The 25,962-nt window shown below is 38.3% G+C and overlaps 1 protein-coding gene across 1 annotated transcript in view; it reads left to right on the plus strand.

Annotated features, from left to right (window-relative positions):
• LOC126101357 (phospholipase DDHD1-like) overlaps positions 1–20,530 on the plus strand; it is a 181,296-nt gene extending 160,766 nt beyond the window's left edge. The window contains exons 9-11 of the mRNA XM_049912025.1: positions 5,771–5,913; positions 13,388–13,701; positions 17,649–20,530. Coding sequence (XP_049767982.1) covers positions 5,771–5,913; positions 13,388–13,701; positions 17,649–17,863 — 672 coding nt within the window. The 3' untranslated portion in view covers positions 17,864–20,530. The remainder of the gene's footprint in view (positions 1–5,770; positions 5,914–13,387; positions 13,702–17,648) is intronic.
• The last annotated feature ends 5,432 nt before the right edge of the window (positions 20,531–25,962 follow it).

The raw sequence follows: 25,962 nt of genomic DNA on the forward strand, positions 1-25,962 counted from the left end.
TCCCTACAAGTGTTAAGCATCAGTCATTCCTTCCTTTTGACATCCAAAGCACCTCCCCCCCTCACCTTACTCAGTGTGTAGCCCTGGTCTTTGTTGAAATAGTTGCTGTTCATTCTAATCTCATCCACCTCTTTTATAATGGAGTCCCAGTATGCTGAGTTCTTTAGTATTTTTACAATGCTGCTGAGACAAGGAGATAATTATCACTTTGCTATAATTAAGTACCACATCCAAACTGCTGCAGTGTACAGAATTTGAAGAAGACAATTCACGCTATAGTGAGACAACGGATACAGCAGACATGATACCAGCTTGATCTTAAGGTCAGAAACCTGTTTGATTATCATCAATTTTTGTCATCAACTTTGTTGCCATTCGATTGGGAGTGGGGCAGCACAACAACGTGCTTTTTTGTACCAGACAACGTAACAAGTTTGACCACTTAATTCGCGGAGGAACTGATATGGAGAATGATAAGGCCCACAGAACAGTTGTTAATCTCTCCAAACAAGAACTGGAGGATGGCTGTGTGGCAGTGCTGAGTAAAGGCCTTAATTTTTCACCGGTCCTGTGACATCTGCCAATTTTGGAGACTATTAGTGGAATAGAGCAGTGCATTTGGCATCTCTCACATGAGGCAGCTGAAGACATGACTAACTGCAAGCCATATACTGTCGAAAGCTAAGGCACCAAAATGTTAGTCAGCAGGAATGACGTGCATTATTCTTATTGCATGAGAATGAGGACTTGGTTGTCTTGCCAGCTGACAGAGGAAATGCCATCGTGGTTCTGCACACTGAAGACTACCACCTGAAGGTGCCAAATTTATTAGAAGATGAGTCATACCAGAAGCTTAGTTGCAATCTGACACAGGCCATAGTCAGGAAGACAGGGAAGTTATTAAAGGAATCTGGTTTACTAGATGAAGTGGTGAAGAAATTAATGCCTCACACTACCAGACCTCCCAGGCTTTATGGACTGCCGAAGATACGTAAGGAAAATGATCCTCTTAGGCCCATTGTTAGTGCAATCAGCTCACCCACCTACAGACTGGCAAAACATCTTGCAGGATTATTACTGCCAAAACTGGGTCATTGTGAACACCATGTTGAAAAATTGCAGACATTTGTTGAAACACTCAAGGAAATGAAAACAGGTCAATATGATGTAATGGTTAGTCTAGATGTAGTGTCACTTTTTATGAGGGTGCCAGTTCATGACACACTGGGACTTTTTGCCCAACAGTCTCTACCTGGAATTATCAAGCTGTTGTCATGTTCTAATGGCAATGAGCTCTTGTACCATAACAAATGTTATGGAATGACGGATGGTACAGCAATGGGCTCACCACTGTCTCCTGCAGTCACAAAATTTCTTCATGGTGCACTTTGAGGAGCAGGCTCTGAACTCTGCAGTGTTGCGTCCATCTTGCACCCTTAAGTACATCGATGACTCCTTCCTGATATGGCTTCATGGTGTAAATACACTGCAACGGTTCGTGGATCACATGAACGGTGTCCATTCCACCATTATATTTACCTTTGAGATGGAGAAGGATGGCAAGCTACTGTTATTAGATATTTTAGTTGAGTGGAAGCCAGAAGGTCGGCTTGGTCATTCAGTGTACAGGACACTGACATGCTCTGATCGATATATGAACACCAGTAGTTTTCACCACCCTACACACAAGAAAGTGGTCCTGAACACGTTAATACACAGAACCAAAGTTATTTCTGATGACCACCACATACAGTCTGAGTTGTAGCACTTGACGCACGTATTCAGGAAGAATGACTACAGCAAAAAAGATGTTGAAAAGTCTTTCAGGTGTCACTGGAGGACACCTTGTGAATCAGCACTCCAGTGGCTTTCCTACCATACTGAGGGGCAACGAGCAGCAAATGAGCACGTTTATTGCAGAGACATGGATTGAGACCAGTGTTTTGCCCCCCCCCCCCCCCCCCCCCACGTCCCAAGGTACGAGATATTTTGCACCCTGTTAAAGATGACATAAGTCTTGGTGTGCCCAATGTGTATGGTGTCCCTTTGCAAGTGCATCTATGTAGGCCAGACAATTTGCGCAGTTGCAAAACATTGTACTGAGCACAATAGACATATTAAGCAATGGGAGCTTGATAAGTCGGCCATAGCTGAGCATTGCCTCAAAAATGGGCACAAAATACAGTTTGAGAACACAAGAGCCTTTCTCATGCGTCAACATACTGGGACTTTGTTATCAAAGAGGCAGCTAAGATTAGAATGAACAGCAATAGTTTAAACAGAGACTGGGGCTACACACTGAGTAGGGCATGGGGGCGTGCCTTGGATGTTGAAAGGAAGCAACAGCAGATGCTTAACACTTATATGGAAGTGGGAACGGCAGTTTCAAATGTGATGCCAGCCCCTCGTGCCAACTGACGTCACTTGGTCCCCCGATGGGCCGTAGCTGCTTTGGGCTTCTGTGCAAGCACCATTTCAGCTATCTTTGGTTGGTGCCAGCGGCTGTAAGTGGAGGTATATAAGCAGGAAATAGTGCCAGCCCCAGCAGTCATTAGGTTTACTCTTGATGACGATGGTGGCGAGAGTTCGAGAACTTTATTTTAATTGACGTGGTTTGAAAACAGAGAAGATTTTATACAGTACATACATACTGTCAGTAAAGAGATGAATGCTGTTGGCTGTTCAGTGGCTTTCAGTGAATGCCTTTTTAACAACAAGAGGCTAGGTGTAATCTCAGTGAACAATACCATTAGGCCATCTCTGTGTTCTAGTGGTTTGGATTGTTGGTTACTAACACAGAGATCTTGTATTTGATTCATGGTGACTACCTCAGATATTTCTGTGTCAGAAAGTTGAAAAATGGACCCACTGAGCCTTTTGAGGCCAACTGAGAAGTTACTTGATAAAATGAACTACAAAATTGGAAGGCAATCTGCTGAATTGTGGGTGTCAGGCTAGGAGACTCACAACATTTGTTCAACTATGCCAATTTGTACACAATTCGGAAGGCTTAGGAACAGATGAGATGTGACAGAGAGAAGTGTTACCACATCTGCTTTAACTTGCTTCTCCCTTTGCAGAACATTCACCAAACAGTCCAAAACACAAGATTTCCTACTCCTGGCACAAAAGTAGGGCAAAACAGTGGTATTCAACAGATTACTGGTGTACAACGAAATAAGGTTAAACAACAAAGCTACTTTTACAGCCAAGAAGCTGTATAGGGATCACAATGATCACAGTGTACTACTTCTACTACTTCCCTGTGGCTGTCAATCAACTGGGAGTAGAATGAAGATTGGCTGGCAAAGAGATAAGTTTTATACTCTGATGAGAGGCAGTGCTGGCAAAGAGATAAGTTTTATACTCTGATGAGAGGCAGTGCTGGCAAAGAGATAAGTTTTATACTCTGATGAGAGGGCAGTAAATGAATTTAAGTGAAAACTGTTACTTACTTTAGCTGATGATGAGATAAATATGGTAAGTAGTTTAAACTTTTATGTACTGTCTGGACTCCAGCCAATGCTTTTAGTGTACATTGTGGTTGGCTCACTCTTGTTTAGTTTAGAGATAAAAATGAGCTACATTCATTTGCTGTAGCATTCTAATTTTCCCTATAGTGATGTTTATATTTATTTTAAAGAAGGTTGATGAATTGGCTAATATATTTATTATCAGGAAATGCTTGTTTTAGCTAACACATTTTATTTGGGAAATTTTAACTTTTAGCATTTTACCCACAATTGCCTCTTTCTATTTTAGTGTAGAATAATAAATACTAAAGAGCCCTACAGTCTATCATTACCAGAACCGAATGCTAATTTCTATCTCTGACAACCTAACAAGTTTCTCAGAAATTCAAGCTGTAAACAACACAATCTTCACGTCATCTTAACAACATGCAGACACTGTACTGAATTAATTACAAACACTGCAAACAGAGCTGGTCTCATTTAAATGTTAGAGAAAAGCTGTCTCAGTCACCGTCTGTAAGTTACAGGGTGTTGTATCCACCTGACATTTGCTATCTTTAGCTGTATGTATTTTATGCATTAAGAGTCAGTTGGCTCTTGCATTGTCATTCTTTTGGGAATATGAGCTGATTTTGAATTAGTGATAAAAATACCAGGTTTCATATAAAAATTACTGAGACTGACTCTTTCGCCTTTCCTATATTGTATTTAGCACTAGCGCTTTCAAAATACAAAGGGCATTCAGTAAGCAATGAAACACTTTTTTTTCTTAAAGCAGGTTGGTTTTATTCATGGTTCCAATACACCATATTATTACCCCATTCCTTTGGCTACAAAGCCCTGTTTTACAACATAATTTCCATTGATTGTGATGACCTTACACCACTGCTGGTTCCAAAATGATATTCTCGTAGAACTAGATGCTTCATTTCTGTGGATTTTTCATGTGATCCTGCATAGTTATAATCATCACTATACTGCTGGTCATTTTTGGAATACTTAAAACAATAATGAGTTCCATGTCTAAACAGATATGCTTATAGCAAAAATATGTTCTGCATTAAAGAAATAAGTTTTTTGCATTGTTTATTATTCATTTCCGTTTTGTATTTGTATTATGACATTTTGTTTGTGTAGCCATTCTCAAATAAAATATTTAACCCATTAACTACATATGTTTTGGATTATAGTCATTTTCATGGTCAACTCATGGTTGGTCAGACTTGAAAGCTGTAGCCATGATATTTGATAAAGTAGAAATATTAGCACACAGCAGTGCCATTTATTATTATCAAAGAATACTGAGCTGTGTGCAGTCACACCTTGTAACAAACTAACCAGAACTAAACCTGTGTGGACAGGTACAGTCCATGTGAGGTCTATTTTCTACACAGCTGAAATGTCGTTGTATGTAAAAATAAATAAAATTGAAATGAGTAACAGTAATTAAAGGAAACTTCATTCTTTCAGGAAGTTTATCATGGTTGTGAACCCTATTGCAATTAAGCTGTTGCTATATCTTCTCTATTTCCTCAACAGTTTTCCCAAGTTTAAAACAAAACACTACACATATGTCTGCTATTAGAGGTGGACTGTTGCGACAATGTAAATTCATAGGAAAACAACAGTGGACATACATTCATCATAGACAGATTCAACCACTTTGGTTGGTGCCACTCATTACAGAGGCATAAAGAGATTGTGAGGAGACCTGTAATGGCATTTTGATATGTTCATAATTATTTGTATACAAAATTTCAGTTATGGTAACTTTGGAGAATAACCTTGCAGTTGAGAACTGTTTTTGAATGTCACAAGTGTAAGAAAAGAAAGTAAAACAGGATTAATTTTGGTTTTTGCTTCTGAAACTGTACTGTTTTCTTGTTTTTGTTAACAAACATCTTTTTTATATAGATTTTAATCTGTAACATGACTTTTTACGCCATTGTTGTGCTGTTGTTTGAGTAAGTTAAACGTCTTATTTGCACAGCGTTCAAGCAGTATGTTCATAATGAAGGAATCCTGCTTCTAAATCCTGTTGAATATATTTATGAAAAGTTTTAAGAAATTTAAATGTAAAAAAAATAGAGGTCATCTTTGAACAAATCTCATTTTGTATAAATAAATAATTTTATCTTAGAATTTACAGTATTTTACTGTATAGGTTATGTTGTTATTGTGTCTGATTTACTGGAAAAAGATGCCTCTCCCTTTATAAAATTCTTTGTAATACAGGATTAGACTGTGTATTTTAAACAATAGCCTAACATTTAAAATTGCTTGCAATATTTTCACAGATTGATAACTTGTTCTGCTTGGGGTCACCACTTTCTGTGTTTCTTGCGCTGAGATTTCGTGAACCAGAAGACCATGTTCTTCCCCCTTCTCTTTGCCGACGTCTCTACAATATTTTCCACCCATCTGATCCTGTTGCTTACAGGTCAGTTCAGCACATATGTTAGCATAATCTTTGCTGATTGTCAGTTGTTCTAATAGCATTGTTTTAGTTCATTTTGGTATCACTCACTATTCTGAGAGTAAAAATAACTCTTAATGCCCCTTGTAGATGCTTTACAATAACTGGTAATATGGAATTTAGCATATTGAGCTGAAGGCTGTTACGTCTTGTAGTCATGCCAGTGCACTTCATCATTTGGTGCTATGATTGATATCACGGTAAAATATTACTGTTAGGGAGCTGTAGCATGTGAAACACTGATTTGCTTCTCTGTTCAAGACCATAAAATGAAATCATTGTGGATGTATTTTCATTCATCAAACATGGCAGGGGAGGAGGGGGGGGGGGGGGGGGGGGTGCGCGCCAACGAAGTAGTGGTGCAAGGGGCGGTAAAAACATGCCTGCAGTACAGACATGGCACCTTCCTATGCCAATCTATTCATGGGCCACCCAGTATCCCAAACCCCGCATCTGATTCAGATTCATTGATGACATCTTCATGATCTGGACCAGTGGTGAGGACACCCCATCCACATTCTACCAGAACTTTAGTATCTTTTCTCCCATTCACTTCACATGGTCTTTCCCAGCCAACAAGCCACCTTTTTCAATGTCAACCATCACTTCACGGATGGCCCCATGATGAACAGTCTATCCCCAAATATGTCAAGAGTCTCGCTGAGCTTCAGTCTGGAACCGCGTGACCGCTGCGGTCGCAGGTTTGAATCCTACCTTGGGCATGGATGTGTGTGATGTCCTTAGGTTAGTTAGAATTAAGTAGTTCTAAGTTCTAGGAGACTGATGACCATAGATGTTAAGTCCCATAGTGCTCAGAGCCAGCCAGTCTCGCTGAGATTTCCACAGACCGAAATTATCCTTCTCAGCTTATTCAGAAACCAATCTCCCCAGTCATCTACTATCCCCCACATACTCACTGACCAGCCACAAAGGACAGGCCCCCTTGTGATTCTCTACCACCCAGGACTGGAGCAACTGAATCACATTCTTTGCCAGAGTTTTGACTACCTTTTCCATGCCCTGAAATGAAAAATAATATCCTTCCCACTATTCTCCCTACTCCTCCCACAATGGTATTCTGACACCCACCCACTCAACTTACCGTATTTACACGAATCTAAGCCGCACTCGAATCTAAGCCGCACCTGAAAAATGAAACTCGGAATCAAGGAAAAAAAAATTCCTCGACTCTAAGCCGCACCTGAAATTTGAGACTCGAAATTCAAGGGGAGAGAAAAGTTTTAGGCCGCACCTCCAAATCGAAACAAAGTTGGTCCATTTTAATATGAGACACAATTTAGGTCGAATGAATAACGATACAGCTACAGTAGTTTGGTTCGAGTCGTAAGCTTAGCAGTTACGCTTTATACCAGGTAGCCATTGCTATGCGTCAGGCGCTCCGTCCATATTTATATGGGTACCCTTCCTTTTTCACATGCTTCGTCTGGTTTGAATTGATTGCTTATTTTTCTTTGATCTCATAAGTGCCGTTCTCTTTGTTATAGGTGTTTACGTCACTCTATGCTGAGAATGCATTACTGTACTGTGTCATGCATTGTTTGCTGCATTCTGATAATGAGTGTTTACGGCCTGTCGCCGCTCGCGGCATGGCTTGCTTTTGTGCGCACTACCGCCGCTTACAATGGAAAAAAAAAAAAGGAGAGAGGAATTGTCTCATTAGCGAAACAATGGCAAGAGACTGCTATTTGTTGTTACTTACACTGCTGCTTTCTTTGATAATGATCAACAAGAACCTAATAGACTGTGTATGATAGAAGATGTTCTGAACGAGAGTTTAGCGAAAATTTTTCTCCATTTGAAAATCTTTGCAGACGCCTCTTTAGTACATTACAATCTGCACAGAAATTAGAGTCATCTTAGATTTAAAAATCTAGTCAATTTCTGTGCTTCATTTCTGAATGTATTAGGCATAAGAATAATACCAATATAAACATGACATGATATGTATATCCTTCCGCGTTTGCTGTTGTCTCACTCTAGTTTCGTAGTTTATTACGCAGACAGGATTTAAATGAGATAGCAGCAAACACGAAAGAATACATGGCAGAATGTTTATATTCATATTATTCTTATGGTGAAGAGAATACTGCATGTGATTCATATTTCATCAGGTTCCTATTAGCAACCATCTCTTCTCACAGCTAGGAAAAAAATTCAGAACGTAGAGTTGGCCATATTGACAAAAACCCCAAACAGTCTTCCCAGTCGGATTTTAGTAGTACATTGAAATGCTGCTACATTTGAAGATGAACAATACGGAATTTGTATTTACTTCGTTGGATAATGTATGAAAATGCAGTGGTCGAAACTCGGGGCGGAGAAAAAAATGCTCGTCTTCCACCTTTTTTTTAATTTATTTACTGACGCAGAGGTTTTGGCACCAGTATTTATCTTTGTGCCTGCAAAGCAAGCATGTGTAGCGCTACATGTATTCGACGGCAGAAGTTAGTTGTGGTGGCACCTACCATTTTTCAGAACTTCCACTTACTTTGCACTCGATTCTAAGCCGCAGGCGGTTTTTTGGATTGCAAAAACCGGAAAAAAAGTGCGGCTTAGATTCGAGTAAATACGGTAAGCAATGTCCTTGCCCATTCCTATTCCACCCTTACTGCCATGGCTCATATCCCTCTAATAGTCCTAGATGCAAGATGTGCCTCATACATCTTCCCTGCCACCTATTATTCCAGTTCTGTTACAGGCATATCATTCCCCATCAAAGACAGAGCCACTTGTGAAAGCAGCCAAGTGGTCTACCAACACACAGTGCGACATTCTACATGTGAATGACCACTAACAAGCTGTATGTCCATATGAATGGCCACTCCCAAACTGTGGCCAATAGGCAGCTGGACCACTTAATTGCCAAGCTTCCACACACCACTGTGTGTTTGCTTTCAGCAATGCTAAAAGGGGAGGCAAGTCATACAGTGTAGGTATGAGGTACAGGAAAGTAATTTGCAAGTAACAGTGGCCTGAATTGTTAGCCAAATATCTACCAAGCTCTAAAAAATTCATCATTTAAGAGAGAATACATACATTTCTTATGCACCTAAAAGTCATGGGTTGATGTGTTAATTTCATTATAAATTATCCATCTAGAAATTCTTGACACATACAACTACATAAACAATTATTTATTGGTGATCTTCAGTTGCAAGCATCTAATTGATTACATGGGTTATAGCCACTCAGTGCTACTTGTATGGTTCTCAGTGGTGTATGTGTGTGTTTGTTTGTAAAGAAATAGTGATGAAATAGAAATAGAGATGAAATACAATCAATATACACTAGCTTACACTGATAACTATGTTTGAGTAGTACAGAAAATCAAAGAAGTTTACTATGTTGTAGGATTGTGGTACTTTATCACATTTTGAACAGAACCAAGTATTAAAATAGTCATAATGTTTTGATCACTGGATGTCATTACCTGTACAGAATGAATACAGAAGTGATCCAGATTCTGGACACTTGGTTCTTGCTCTCGAGCAAGGTGAACTCATGAAATACTTACAAAAACAGTGTGTGTTAATTTTTGGAAAACATGAATTAAACAAAACCATACGAAACTATTGAAAATTTAGTAAAGGAGGTTGGAAGAACATTCCTTTATTTTATACTACCAGCAAGTGTGGAGCATTGTTCTTCACTGTCATACACCATTCACCTCGAGGTACACGTCTTGATGTAAAGGCTAATTGGCCATAAATAGGCAGTAGAAATTCCAGGACAGAAGCAATAACAAAAATGAGAAAAACAACAATTCACCTGTAACTGACTGATGCATTACAGATAGAAACACATCAACAGTAAAAAAGAAATTACTAGCTTCAGAGCCACGGTTTTTTTTTCTCCCCCCCCCCCCCCCCCCCCCAGATGTACATACACACACGCAAACTCACAGGCACCCAAATGCATCGGTGGGTATGGTAACTATTTTTGTGGTACAGAGAGGGGGTGGGAGAATGTGGGGAGAAATACTAGTACAGTGTTTGGATAGACGAGAAATGGTGAAATGATATGGAAAATGATGGGAAAGGTGACAAGCAGAGATTTAGACCAGGTGGTTTGCAAGAACAAAGAATATGTTGAGGGACCATTTCCGACTATACAGTCTAGAAATCATGGTGCTTGGGGCCATTTAATTGATGTGAATACTACAGCAGCTTTTGAAGTCATTTGTGTTATGGTATGCAGTATGCTCAGTAATTGGGTGGTAGAATTCCTTACTGCAGTAAGAGATGTAATAAAATGGAATACCTGCAGTCATCCGTACAGTGTTATTTATGATATGGCTACCAGTTTTGGTGCTTCAATACATCATGTTTAATTGACGCTGATGGATTTGATTCCAATTGTGTACACAATTCATCAGTGGCCAACATCTATGAACTGGTTTTCACAGACTACCTGTAACAATGTTGTTTTGTCTCCAACCATCGACTGACTGGAGAAACATTCAAAATAGAAATGGCTCTATTTTGAATGTTTCTCCAGTCATTTGAAGATTGTTACATATAAGCTTTCAACCAAAGTCTTTTCCAAGGAAAAAAAATAGTTATGTTCAACTGTGTTTTGTGTACAGTATGGTCCACTTTGTTCTGGCAGTGGCCATTCATCCTGATGGATAGCTGGTTATTAGTCATACCAATATAAAAAGCTGTGCAATGATTGCAGCAGAGCTAGTATATGACATAGCTCCTTTCACAGGTGACAGGACTGGAACAGGAAGTTTTGGTAGGTGCATTGGACAGGTCTTGCAGCTAGGACTTCCATAGGAGCACGATCTCTGTGGCAAGGGTTTGGAAATGGGAGTGGCATAGGAATGGATTATGTTGTTGTGGAGGTTGGGTATGCGACAGAACACTACTTCAGCATGGGTGGGAAGGATCTTGGGTAGGATGTCCCTAATTTCAGGGCATGATGACAGATAATCAAAGCCCTGATGAAGGGTGTGATTCAGTTGTTCCAGTCAGGGGTGGTACAGTATGATGAAAGGGGTGATCCTTTGTAGCTAGTACTTGAGGTTGGTGGGAGGATTTAGGGGTATGTGGGGATATGGCACAGGAAAACTGTTTGTCTGTCCCATCAGAGGCTGAGCCACCTGTGAAAGCATGTCACCTGTGTCATTTCCATCTCTGCTGCAACCATTGCTCAGCTTTTTATATTGGTATGACTACTAACCAGCTATCCATCAAGATGAATGGCCACTACCAGACTGTGGCCAAGAACAAAGTGGACCACCCTGTACACAACACACAGTTGAACATAACATGCTTGATTTCAATGGCTACTTCACAACCCAGGCCATCAGGATCCTCCTTGCCACCATCAGCTTTTCTGAAACGCCCAGATGATAACTATCCTTACAACACACTCTCCACTCTTGAAATGGTTCAAATGGCTCTGAGCACTATGCAAGTTCACTTCTGAGGTCATCAGTCGCCTAGAACTTAGAACTAATTAAACCTAACTAATCTAAGGACATCACACACATCCATGCCCGAGGCAGCATTCGAACCTGCGACCGTAGCGGTTGCCTGGCTCCAGACTCTAGCGCCTAGAACCGCACGGCCACTCCGGCCGGTACTCTTGAAATCATACTGGCCTTAAGCTATAGTAACCTACTGCTCCACACACTTCACCCAACAGCATCCCCTTCCTCTGTCCTGTCACTTCCTCACAATTTGCCTCCCCTCACCGTGATTGTGTACTGCTCCCTGCCAGTGCACTCACCAGTCTTTTCCCCTTCTCTGCTCCCCTCCTTTCTACTCCTTCCTCCCCCTCTCCCTCCTTCACAGCTTCCTGATGTTATGCCTGGTAGCCCTATTCTGTCACCTCAGTCCCTGGATGCTCCGCCAGGCAGTACTGATTCCTCTTCCCCCATATGTACCATGCTATCCCTCCCTCTCTGCTGCATTCCAGACTTTTGCTCCCATTCGATGTGTTTCAGTTGCATTCTGGCCGGAGTGTGTGCAGATAGTGGCCATGTGTGTAAGGTGAGCTTGTTGGTGTGAATGAATGTGCAGTTTTCATTTCTGAAGAAGACTTTGGCTGAAAGCTTACATGTAGCAGTCTTGTTGTCAGTCTGTCTGTAACTCAATGCATTGTGTTTATGTTAAGTATCAACTATCCCTTTCATAATATTGCTGGTGTTCCAAGCTGGACTTCCCATTGCTTGATTAAATGTAATACTTAACATGAGAAAGAAATTTCTGAGAATTTGTGTCCGCAGTACAGCAGTGCATGGAAATGCTTCATGAATCGGGGGGAAACTGTAAACTAAGATGGCTGAAGAATTTGAGATGTGGTGGTACAGAAGGGTGCTGAAAATTTAATGGACTTATATGAAATGAGGAGAATCTCTGTGGAATTAGTGATAAAGGAGTGTATGGAAAACACTATCCAAAGAAAGGGATTGGGTAGTACAGCATGTGTAAAGACAACAGGAAATAATTTCCACATTATTAGAGGTGTGTCCATAGATGGCAAAAATTGTAGGAGAAAACAGAGTTTGGAATGTATACATCAAGAATTGAGGACGTTGTGTGCAAGTGCTACTCTGACAACAAGAATCAAAGCTTGTGCTCTGCCTCTAATGGCCTTGTTGCCAACAGGTTGTTAAGCCTTAATTTTTCTTTCAGTATATCCTCTGTTCTCATAATTACATTGTTTGCAATTTCTTATAGTCATCTTATAACTCCTTTACCCATACTATCACTATTCCTCTCCTGTCACTTTCCAAAGCTTTCCTCTTCTGACCAGACCTTGTATTTACCTTTCTCTCTGTTTTCTCCTGCCACAGACAAACTCTCTCTGTTTTTTGAATGTTTTCTTTTCAGTCCTCTCCTGCATTAATAAATTAACAATATGGCAAATTCTTAGCTATTAACTTACATCAAAATCAGTATTTAGCTTTTGGAGTACTGGCTACCCACATTATTGTACTGCACTAATCATTCTCAAATGAGGAATGAAAAGTTTAATCGGCTTCAAACACTATAGAAACATTATGATCTGCTTCAAACAAAGTTTATTTGGTATTTCCAATTTAATGTATATTAACATACTATTGAGATCATCTTTTACTGGAACTTAGATGTTGTCCCTGGTCTAATAAGCTGTAAAACTGTGTGCCATTAAATGTATTCATTATTATTTGTCACTATATTTTCAATGTAGAAAGTATATTGTTAGAAGGGAAGTGAAAGGACTAGAAAGGACATCTTGAAATCATTTTTCTCCACTTAAAAAGTTAAAAGGTATTACCATGTGAGCTGAAGACAGATGACCTCTGTTCACTGCTTTCTGTAGTTTGCTTTGATTTAGTTTTAAAATAATTGTAGTAATTGCTTTAAGATATCTGAGTATCATGATAGTATTAACTAATACATATGTATATTTTAAAATTTTGCAGAATGGAGCCACTGTTAGTCCGCGAGTACAGTAAAGTGGCTCCACTGCAGATACATGCATACAGTTCAGCTGCAACAATGCCTTCATATGACGACTTGCTCCCTGAGCCACTAGTACCAGATGGTGCCATAACAACTGTACCATTAGCTCCCACGACTGCTGGTTCCGTACAGCCAACATCAGGTGCTTCAAATGACACAGTGAGTGCTAGTACAGACAATTCAGTCATAGGAGGGTGGAGCTTGTGGGGTCTCATGAGAAGCAGCTGGCAACCTCGTGATGGACCAGGATCTCCAATTCCTGATGCCACGAAAGGTGATAATCGCTAATCCTTCTGCAACAATCTTTTTTCTACTTATTACGTCAGTAAGTAGGTTACAAAATTAAAATAGCTGTCATGCCTAAATTTAATAGATTACATGACGGGGCAATGTGTTACCTTGTGTATGTGAGGCATTCAAAACAGTGGTAGTGCAAGTAATCTGTAATGTCATACTGATAAGTAAGCTCACATTGCCAAGTTCTTTGTAAATTTTACTTGATTCTCGAATCACTGAAATAACGTTACATATCTTCTCAACATGTGAGTGAAACTTCATTTCATTTCCTCCTCCCCTTCTCGGTGCCACACTTCTTTTTTCAAGCTATGTATGGTAGCCATTTGTCTGTTGTCACTACAGGAGGTGCTGTATATTACCACTCATTGTTACAGATCCTTCAGCCTTCACCCTCAAAGAATCATTAACTTATGTGAATGCACACATCTGCCCTTGGATTTTGTCAGATGTGAAAACACACTCCTCTAACATGTGCACGTTATTGACTAGTGTGAAATACACCAGTGACTTTAAATACCCCCATATCCAGAATTGAAAGACACTTGGATCAGATACATTGGAGTCAATGCTTCTGGATCTTCTTGACCAATGTCTTGGTCATCAAGCATTCATGTTAGGTAATGGTATGCAAGGTGTAAAAAATGGAGAGATGTCGTGTCTTTCACAAACCATGTCACTGTAATTATATAAGAGTAACATTCTCCAATAAAATAGGTGATTCGTCATGCAGATACACAACACCTGTTAGTTGGTCTGGTAAACTGTATTGCCCTATGAGTCTGTCACCGACAATTCCTGCCTGCTTATTGGTGCTAAAATGAACCTTGTGCCTTGCTTCCATGATCACTTGAGAATTTGTGTCTGCCCATTCATGGTTTTCGTGGTAGGTTGTCCCATTCAGTGAACATATCTTCAGTATTCTATCATAGAACCCATTGATAGAACTGTAACCTGGCATGGTGGTGTTAAGGTGTGAGAGTTTGTTTGCACTGTAAATGATTTGGATGCGGTAAATGCTTGTGGAGAGTTGATCATGGAAGAGCATGGTTTCTGCCTTCAGCTGTTTCAAATCTTTACACACTTCTTTCAAGATCATCTTCTTGTTGCATAACTCACTCCTCCATATGTGGGATATAAATGGCAATGAGTCCTTGTTTTTATTAAGAAATATCCCATAGCAGCAAGTTGCTGGAACAGCCTGCTGAACATTTTTTTGAGTAGAATGCAGCACTGAGAATATCATTTGGCATTGTAACATGTGCTTTTCAATTAACACTGTTGGCATGTCATAGAAGAAGAATACTATAACTACAATTTTCTGCATATAATAGCAACTCCATTTCATTTTTTATGTTATATACACTTCATGGAATCAAAAGTGACCATACGTGGGGAGGCAAGGGGGAGGCTGTGACTCTCAAGGAGAGGAAAAACAGTATAGTGTTGTCAGATTTTTTTCTTTCAAGAAAATGATTTAAAAGTCAGTATTATGCAGATTTTTAACAGGGTCAGAACTGTAGCTGTTTGTGGCTTCTTACAAGTTGCCATTTGTCTACCAAAATATTAAAAAGACTCCATACCAACGGGTGTAGCATCACCCCCTCCCCCTTACAAACTACAAAATGGGTACCCTTGCATACAATGATTAATTATGTTACGATGCCAGCACAAAATCAGATTTAGTAGTTAGAATGTCTGATCTAGAAGGCAGTTGTAAGTGTTATACCTGACAGCAACAAACACAACCAATAAGTACTGATCAATAAACATCAATAGAAATATAGCCACACCAGTGAGTGCTGACTGTTTGTGACACAGGTGAAGTCACCTGTATCTCAAAAAGTGCAAGGGTTGGGATTTGTTTATAACTTATACAAAATAGATACATTTTCAAAGTTTCCTGATCTTCAGAGTAGACACCAGCATTGTGTATAACCCATTGCCAGTGATGTCAAAGTCATAGGACACCCTCAGCAACACCAGTTGTGTTGATAGTTCAAGTGCAGCAGTCTATCGTCTGACAAATCTTGGTGAAGTTATGAAGTGAATACCATGAAGTGCTTCCTTCATCTTAGGAATTGTACTGAAGTTACAAGTGCTGGGGGGTGTTGTATGTGATACAGCACTTCCCAGCCACATCAATCAAACAAATCAGTCACAGCTTGTGCAATGTGTGTCCAAGCATTGACCTGAAAAATGATGGGTGGATCCTGCAGAAATTGTCACCACTTCTTTCTCTAAGCTGGTCACAGGCTGTGTTCTAAAAATGAACACCTGAGGAAAATAAGCATCAACACTTTCTGCTCTTTACAAAACAATGCTTGGCTGCACACAGCACAAGTTGTGACTAATTTGTTCAGTTCATGGGGCTGGGAAATGCTGAACCACCCACTACACTCCCTGGACTTAAGCCCTTGTGATTTCAGCTTGATTCCTGACATCAAGGCAGTACTTCATGGCGTTCACTTCAGAACTGTTACAGAGGTTTGATGGACACTAGACCGCTTCACTCAAACTGTCGACACAACTGGCGCTGCTAAGGGTGTCCTATGACTTCCATATTGCTGACAGTGGGTTATACACAATGCTGGTGACTGCTTTGAAGGACAGGAAAGCTTTGGAAAATTTGTCTGTTTTGTATATGTTGTAAATAAATAGTTGCCACTATTAAAGTTCTAACCCTCATATTTGTTTATGAGCATATGTTTATAGGATCTTCTCTTCTAGCTATTTGCCAGTAATCCTCCCTTTATGAATATAGTACACATGTTTAAACACATTAAGTACTGACAAGGGAATTTTAATCAGTTTTAAAATTACAGAAAAAGACTGTCTCTAAAACTTCAGTTGAAGCAGACATGTCTTCAGTTTAGAACAAACAGGATTACCAGGCCTTACATGTCTTGAAAAATAGATAGAAGGTGAGAGTGAAAGATTCACGTGGAGATAGAATTTTAATTTGGTCAGAAGCTAGGCTGTAGGTTAGTCCCAACATTTTCAAAAGTACTTTTATTTTAGTTTGATTTGCCAGTGCAGGAGTACGAGAACAAATCTTGTATGTAGTGCAGTAATGATCCCCTGTGGTAAATACTCCCTACAGTTCAACACGTGTGGAGTAGGTCTTCTGTCAACAGAAAGAGATGCATCCTGAGTACATACATAATCATTTTTCTATGAATGAATAATGTAAGGGCAAGGCTGGAAATAAGAAACATCTGGAAGTCCGTGTAGTGGATGATGACTTTCATTTCTGATTCTAGCATAGTTGCTTTCCACAATATTTTTGATCTGTGTATTTCTTATATTCATGCTGTGGAGAGCTCAGCTGGTATGTGGGATGTCTCAAGATTATTCTTACAAATATTTACTTATATGTCAGACAGCAACTAAACCTTCTGTCTTAGTTACATTAAACATGGTATTGCAGCACAAACACAACATTAAGGGAATATTTACATCCATGTTTAACTGGTAGCATCAGTAGACAAACCCAGTTGTTACTATATTACAGAAGTGATATTTATCACTAATACCTAAACAAACTACACAGTGACTAAATGAATCTAATCTTATGTGTGCAATATTTACATTAAGACTTGAGCAGCAGGAAAACATTATGGTATTCACTTATGTGGTAAGTTAACACTCATAAACACATAAGTAGATCAAACAAAGCAGAATTATTCAGGTGTAAATTTGATTTGAAGAGTGATTCCCAGTTTGTTAAGCTTTTAAGTTTTGTTCAGAGTGACTCCAGGGTCTTAAACCTAGTGTTTCCAGCAGTTTTTTTTAATCTCTCATTATTTCCATTACAATTTCAGACACATTTTATGTATAGAATTTTGTGCAATTTTTAACTAGAAATTGTAAACATATTTCTGCTGCAGTAGTGGAAAATATATCAACGTATTCTTTTCTCATTAGGTCACATCAAGTTACCACACCGTCTTGACTACCTCTTGCGGGAGACAAATCTGGGTGGCAGTTACTTGTCAGCACTTACATCTCATACTGCCTACTGGAGTAACTATGATGTTGCTTACTTTGTTTTAACGCGTCTGTTTCCACACCTTGAAGAGGAAGATGCTGATTTGGATCTAGACAGAATTCCCACATTGTATCCAGCAGAAGAGACGTAGTGTTCAAAGAGTCTCGGTGAAGATGTCCTTTTAGACGTGTGCTGAAAATCAGCATGTTACTGTTCCTTTAATCTGTTATCTATTTCTTAAGATGCAGTCAGACAGTCTAGAGATATTATTGTGGCCCTAACATGACACTGGTGATATCAGCCGTTGGTTGCCCCACACTATAAGAATGTGATATTTATGATGATGGTGTGTACATTCATGTAAATATTTTTTTTTATTGAAGTTAATGTTCAGTGCTGTGGCCTTTATCTTTACTTCGTACAATGAACTAATGACATTGTAGATCTGTTGCCACAATGTAATAAACAAAACATCTAAAGCTACTTAAAGAAGAAAATATATGAAATGGCCTCCATTAGCAATTTTTTGTGCATTAGGTATTGCACTGCCTAGCCAAATTTACAAGTGTGTTGAACACACAAACATAACTTATTTTCATTGAGTCATTGTTACTTAGTATGTAGGATTTAATAAGTGGATCATGTTTAAATTAAGAAACTTACAAAGAATTGATCTTGTTGCAGCAATAGTTTCTGGTTATGACATCTTAATTGTGATCTCATTATTTATGATGAATGTAGCACATGCCTAAATATTTTTTTTCTTAAATCCCTCATATAAATATTACTTAAAATTGCTTGCTTGGAGATTATTGAAGCTATTCTAAGCAATATTCAATGGTTGTTTACTAAGAATATGATGTTATCTGAATGCTTGTAAATGAAAAATAGATATGTTCTATACTTTGTTGTCTGTTATGCCATATCTAATGTGATGTTTCAGCTGGAGAGTACATTGGTGCTTCATAAATTCTGCATCAGGGTATGGCGTCATAGGTTATAAATGTGAATATATTTTTGAAATGTGCATGTAAATATCTGTAATTTGAAATTCACTACCAAGTGAACTTTCATTATGATGATTGACTTATTATGTATGTTCTGAGTCATTCACATTTTTATGTCTGTATATATGTGTATAATTAATTTCATTTCTTGTTTACTAGACAAGTAAAAGTATCATATATGATTTTTTTTAAAATGTCATATTAGTTGACGTTAAATATTCCAATGAGACAAAACCAATTAAAAAACTCTTAATCACATATTAAATTTCAGTTTGATATTGGTGACATGTACCTTCAGTCATCTTCTGTTTCTCATATTATTTTGTAGATCAAAGGATAATAAGTTATTTGTTTCTCTTGCCATATAAGCAGATGACGTGAAGAGACTCTTTTTGCCTCACTTGTACTGCTTGTCTTCAGTTGTACTCAGATGATCCTGAAGGGAATACATCTGTGTGATAAGCCGCGATTTGACATTTATGCAGTTGTCTTTCTTATGATGCATATTTTGCAGTGAAATCTCTCTTTATTACATGTTCTTAATGATAATATTGTATGCATCTTCTCTTTAAAATCCAAGCAGATTAAGTTGTTAGTGCCATTCAGAGATGACTGTATGCATAAATTATCAGAGAATGTAAAAGCATCTTGAGCAATATTATAGAGTTTATCAAACTCTGGTAATATTTAACTACAGTAGGTGGTTTACATTCTCTCTCTCTCTCTCTCTCTCTCTCTCTCTCTCTCTCTCTCTCTCTCTCTCTGTGTGTGTGTGTGTGTGTGTGTGTGTGTGTGTGTGTGTGTGTGTGGCCTCTCCCCCCAGCCCCCGCCCACATCTCACTCTCTCTTAATTATTCATTATTTGAGATTAAGTTTTCAAGTTGTTATTGATCTTCTTTTGGTTTCAATGCACACACAGCTTCAAAAGCATAAATATGGAGGGAACAATACATGCCAAATGAAAAATGTCTTAAAAGTTCTTTGAACATAACAACTCAAGATGTATATAAGTTAAATGTAACAATGTTGAATTCCTTGCTTGTTGATCCAGTTTCAAGAATTTCTAGTCCCGAAACTGCTTCAGCACTACTGAGACACCATTTATTTTATTTAATGAAAATGATACTGCAGCTTTTAAGCTCTGTGTTGTTATACTGCCAATAATTGCAATATGTACATGTGTGTAAAGAGTCATCTGTGAAATTCAGTGCCTCAAAAAGGCATGGAAAAACTGTTGTAGATCTTGTGCAAATTAAGTTTTGAACTCTGACAATGAATGATATTCCTTCTGTATTACACTATGATTACATTATAAATTGCTTAGTCAGGTGAAACACTTTTTTGTCATTACATATATTTCCAAATATGGAAGGTTGTTTTATTTTGATATGCAAGCTACATTTGCACATATTTTACTCTTTCCTTTCAGAAAGCTATTTTGCTGAGATCCCATGCTAAAGAGGGAATTATAAACTATTCTATGCATTCTTGTTTGTGTGTGAAGAATCCATCCAAAAAAACTAAAACTTTATTCTTACAAATTTCAAAACATAAAATAAATAAGGTTAAATTAGTGCTTCATAGTAAGTTTATATTGTTGGATGTAAAACTTGTAGCCAACAGTTTAAATAATTGTTTGCAGTTACAGAGTTGTTATTGCAGCTCTGCTTCATCTGTAAAGATAAAAATGTGGATGTCAACAACTACTAAGCAAAAACTTGCACAAAATTGTCCAAGTGATGTAAATCAGTATTTTAAGGGATCTAAAAAAAAAACAGTTTGTAGAATTGTAGAAGGGTATAAGAAGAAAAGAGGCGCTGTTTGTTCACAGAGTTCAACAAAACAAGAAACTGTGATTTTATTTTTGTTATTATACTACAAAAAATAAATAAAGAATTGAAATATTTATTCATTTTTTTGTGGAGGTATTGTTAATGATCGAGATTGCCAAATATTACTAGAAATAAACAGTATTTTACATGTTCATTCTCTCTTTTGAAACTTCTGATCTACTGTTTGCATGCACTTGTGTGACTATATCTGTAATTTAGACTTTTTAATTTGCAGAACTATGCAACACATAAGAATATTAGTTTGTATTTATAAGTCAATAGAGCTATTATGAAGTAATGGGTTGTCATATAGTGATAAAAAATTAATGCATGGATAGCTTGTCCATTGTTGTGAACACTGTTCTTTACATAAAACAAAGGCCAGTGTGTGTGCCTGTGATATTGCTGTTTTTTTGCAATGTCAATAATAAATATGAATTTCTCATTTTGTCATATGTGGTATAAAATAATTGAATTGCATACAATCCAGTTCACCCCCGTAGCTAAGTTATCACGCAACTGACTCAGGGCTCAGGGGCTCAGGTTTGATTTGTGGGTGTTGTTTTGTCTTTATCATTTCATCATCATTGACTCACAAGTTACCGAAGTGGCATCAAATAAAAAGACTTGCACTAGGCTGCTGAGTGACCCCAATGGGGGTCTCCTGGTTGGTAATGCCATATGATCACTTCATTTCATATCCAATCCAGAGGAAACATACCACATTTAGGTACGAAAATTTGATCTTACTTATTATGAAAAGCCTCACCCTCCCCCCTTTCCCCATCACGCACACACACAAACACACACACACAGTACCCAATGGTAGATTTTTTGTGTGATCCATACTGCAAAGTGAAATGACAGCTGTAGAAAGCTCAGATCATTACAGCCTTTAAAAATAGTCACATGTGATAGAAGAGAGAGACCATCAAGTAAAACAGAAGAGAATGGTAAAGCGTGATCACAGGGTAATCGTCTCACCTAATGGCAAAACAGCATGAGAGGCAGTTAAATGAGATTCAGACGGGAAGGACGTATATGTAGAAGAATTGAAGGTAAGGTGGGAGAAAGTATGAAGAGTGAATACTGAACAAAATCAAAAGAATAGACACTGACACTAAGTTGGGAGCTGGTGATTGTGATTGTTGCCAATCCTCAGTAACCATATATGCTTTAGCATCTAGCATGTAGTATGACAGTGGAATGTTGTGTGTCACAGGAAACTTGGTTCTTGGCTTAACTGCCTAGGTCGCGAAGATGGTGTATAAATTTGACCACAAGATGTGCTGTGTTGATGGAATGGATGGCTTTTGAAATGAAACAGTTACTAGTGGGCCAACTAGGGGTCATTTACTGTGCTCCAGTTGTATGATGATTGTCTTCCAATTACTCAAATAAAAACACTTGCGACACAATAGGTTTACTGTCTGGGAACAACTACAATCACTCCTCCAAAGTGAGCTTTGGATAGTTTGTTGAGATTTTTAGCACAGAAAGTGCTTCAACTGTAACAATATAGCATTTCAGAACCAAAATGTGACTAGATAAGGTGGCTTCCTTCTGTATACAAAACCTTGTCTAGCATAGCAAGCACACTGAAATTAGTTAATCATCTGCAAAATGGGAGATTGTAATTAGAGACAATTACCAAGTGTCAGATTATCTGAATTCAGACTGCAGAAGTACTGGATGAATATCCAGTATCTACAGGACTTCATCAGCTTTTAAATACAGCATGTACATTTGATCACCTGGTATTCATCCTTTTGTAACTTCTTTGTCAGATGATGATGATGGTGGTGTGAAAGTGTCTAACAAACATGTGTTGAATAACAAACATCACAGTCCAGTAATTAATATTCCAATTCTTCATTTTTTATTTATGATCAATATTCCTTACCTGATTATCGCCTTTCTCACACATAACAGTCTAACTACTTGAACGAGGTAGGAAGACTACACTCATAGGCAGCATATCACAAAGTTCTCTAGTGACACAATAATACCATCTACTTCTCTTTCATGTGACTGTGTCACTCATCGTTGCAGGATACACATCGTTACTAATAGATTTGGCATGATTAATTAAGGGGTGGCCAGATTCCCCTCCCATTACATCCACATTACACCCCTTTCCCCCCGTCCTGGTGCAGAGCATGTGTACACCAACTGTCTGCACGTAGTGTTATTAATGTGGAAAAGAGCGAATATTCTTTTTCTAAATGTTTGTGAAACGTGTTACTGAAATGTGACTTGGATATGAGCCCAGTAGTCACCTAGTGGGATGTGGGAAATTGCCTAAAATCCACAGCCAGGTTGGCTGGCTCACCGACCTCATCAGTAATTGCCTGGGTGGATTTGATCCGGGGCAGCACACCTCCCTATCCCGGAAGCAGTGCCTTAACATGCACGGCTATTTGGGCACACTAAGACCATATGCGCACAGTTTCTTATAGACTGAATGCATTCACATTTTAGGCAGTCTGGCACAGATTGACTAATATCCGTGACTTTTACTTTTTAGAATATGATGGTGAACTTTCTCAGAGTAAAAATACAGTTTAACAAATTATGAGGTTTGCATAATGAAAATTATTTTCCAACTGACTGATGATGGCACAGAAATGTTGGTAATTTGGCTGACATATAACATGGTGTTTATGTCGTGACAGCTAAATGGAGACTCATTCAGATAGTTGTTCTCATTTTAACTACTTAGTGCAGACTTCCTGTCTTTGTATATCTTGCCTATTTATAGATGTGCATAATATTATAAATTAAAATTTTTTATTACATTTTAAATATTGACATAAAAAACTGCAAAATTACAGAATGCAAAGGTGTAACAGGCGAAGTACCAAATTAGTTTTCTGGATAACTAGAACATAGCAAAAATAATACATACTACTGTATGGTAGTAATTTCTAGTTATGCTGGCATTTCCAAAGTCCAACAAAAAATTTAAAGAAAGTAACATATTCCAATTTAAATAATTAATAAACTAACAACTTATACTCCTGAAAGTAGAAATTTTTGAAATCGGAAAAATCTGGGCTACAAAACTATGGTATTAAATTTGCAAATAATCACTTTAAGATTCAAAATTATAAGGTTTTTGGAAAAAGTAAAACATTTGTTGAAAAGAGGAGAATGAGGGCCTTTAAATGAGGTAAGTTACTTTTGCAGTAAACAGCTATTTGCTCGCTGAAAATTAGATCTCCATGTATTTTATATGAATAGCAAATCATGAATATTCCTTCAAATAAAATATTTCCATAACAACCGAATATACTGTTGTTATCATAGATCTGAAAACTACGTGTGAATAGTAAATTTTACTGAAATAAAGCATGAATAAGTAGTTAGTTATTTTTTGTACTTATTTTATGTATGCTACTAACAAAACTGAATAAATAAAGGAAGAAAGATTACATTGATATCAGGAGTGGTGAAAGGACAAGTAGGACAAACCCAACTATGTCTGTTACAAAAAAGGCTGTTGTTTCATACAGAGACCGAGGGTACAATGCCACCAGGAAATTAAACGAAATGGGAAGAGGGTAATGTAATTTATATGAATACTATAAAGGAGGTGGGGTAGGGACAATGAAAAGCTCAAGAACACAGCCAAATATATGTTTGATTCATTATCTCTGCATGAATATGTAACAGCTGGAGGCATCCACTTCTGCTACATATCACTAATCCCATGTACAGTTTCACATGTCAGCACTATGGGCACAACAGGACAAATTATCCCAAACCTCATTCAGTGTCCTTATTTGTGAAGAGTTGAAGAATCTTCTGTTCTTTTTTCATTTTCCTAGGCTAGAAGAGTAAGTAGTAATAGTGTTTTAAATTTTCCCTTAACAATCTCTTAATAATCTTTGAGTGCTCTTTTTAACCATACACATACTGTTTTTAATGTTCCTGATATGAAAATAGGCACACTATTTAACGTTTAAAGAATCAGTAATATTTCTGAGCCTACATTTTGATGAAAATCTCACCTTATTGTCATTCTTGAAGGACCTAAATGCTGTTGTTGTTGTTGTTGTTGTGGTCTTCAGTCCTGAGACTGGTTTGATGCAGCTCTCCATGCTACTCTATCCTGTGCAAGCTTCTTCATCTCCCAGTATCTACTGCAACCTACATCCTTCTGAATCTGCTTAGTGTATTCATCTCTTGGTCTCCCTCTACGATTTTTACCCTCCACACTGCCCTCCAATGCTAAATTTGTGATCCCTTGATGCCTCAAAACATGTCCTACCAACCGATCCCTTCTTCTAGTCAAGTTGTGCCACAAACTCCTCTTCTCCCCAATCCTATTCAATACCTTCTCATTAGTTACGTGATCTACCCACCTTATCTTCAGCATTCTTCTGTAGCACCACATTTCGAAAGCTTCTATTCTCTTCTTGTCCAAACTAGTTATCGTTCATGTTTCACTTCCACACATGTCTACACTCCATACAAATACTTTCAGAAACGACTTCCTGACACTTAAATGTATACTCGATGTTAACAAATTCCTCTTCTTGAGAAACGCTTTCCTTGCCATTGCCAGTCTACATTTTATATCCTCTCTACTTCGACCATCATCGGTTATTTTACTCCCTAAATAGCAAAACTCCTTTACTACTTTAAGTGTCTCATTTCCTAATCTAATTCCCTCAGCATCACCCGACTTAATTTGACTACATTCCATTATCCTCGTTTTGCTTTTGTTGATGTTCATCTTGTATCCTCCTTTCAAGACACTGTCCATTCCGTTCAACTGCTCTTCTAAGTCCTTTGCTGTCTCTGACAGAATTACAATGTCATCGGCGAACCTCAAAGTTTTTACTTCTTCTCCATGAATTTTAATACCTACTCCGAATTTTTCTTTTGTTTCCTTTACTGCTTGCTCAATATACAGATTGAATAACATCGGGGAGAGGCTACAACCCTGTCTCACTCCCTTCCCAACCACTGCTTCCCTTTCATGCCCCTCGACTCTTATAACTGCCATCTGGTTTCTGTACAAACTGTAAATAGCCTTTCGCTCCCTGTATTTTACCCCTGCCACCTTCAGAATTTGAAAGAGAGTATTCCAGTTAACATTGTCGAAAGCTTTCTTTAAGTCTACAAATGCTAGAAACATAGGTTTGCCTTTTCTTAATCTTTCTTCTAAGATAAGTCGTAAGGTCAGTATTGCCTCACGTGTTCCAACATTTCTACGGAATCGAAACTGATCTTCCCCGAGGTCGGCTTCTACCAGTTTTTCCATTCGTCTGTAAAGAACTCGCGTTAGTATTTTGCAGCTGTGACTTATTAAACTGATAGTTCGGCAATTTCCACATCTGTCAACACCTGCTTTCTTTGGGATTGGAATTATTATATTCTTCTTGAAGTCTGAGGGTATTTCG

The sequence above is a fragment of the Schistocerca cancellata genome, chromosome 9 (genome assembly GCF_023864275.1).
Source record: "Schistocerca cancellata isolate TAMUIC-IGC-003103 chromosome 9, iqSchCanc2.1, whole genome shotgun sequence".
Classification (NCBI taxonomy): Eukaryota; Metazoa; Arthropoda; class Insecta; order Orthoptera; family Acrididae; genus Schistocerca; species Schistocerca cancellata.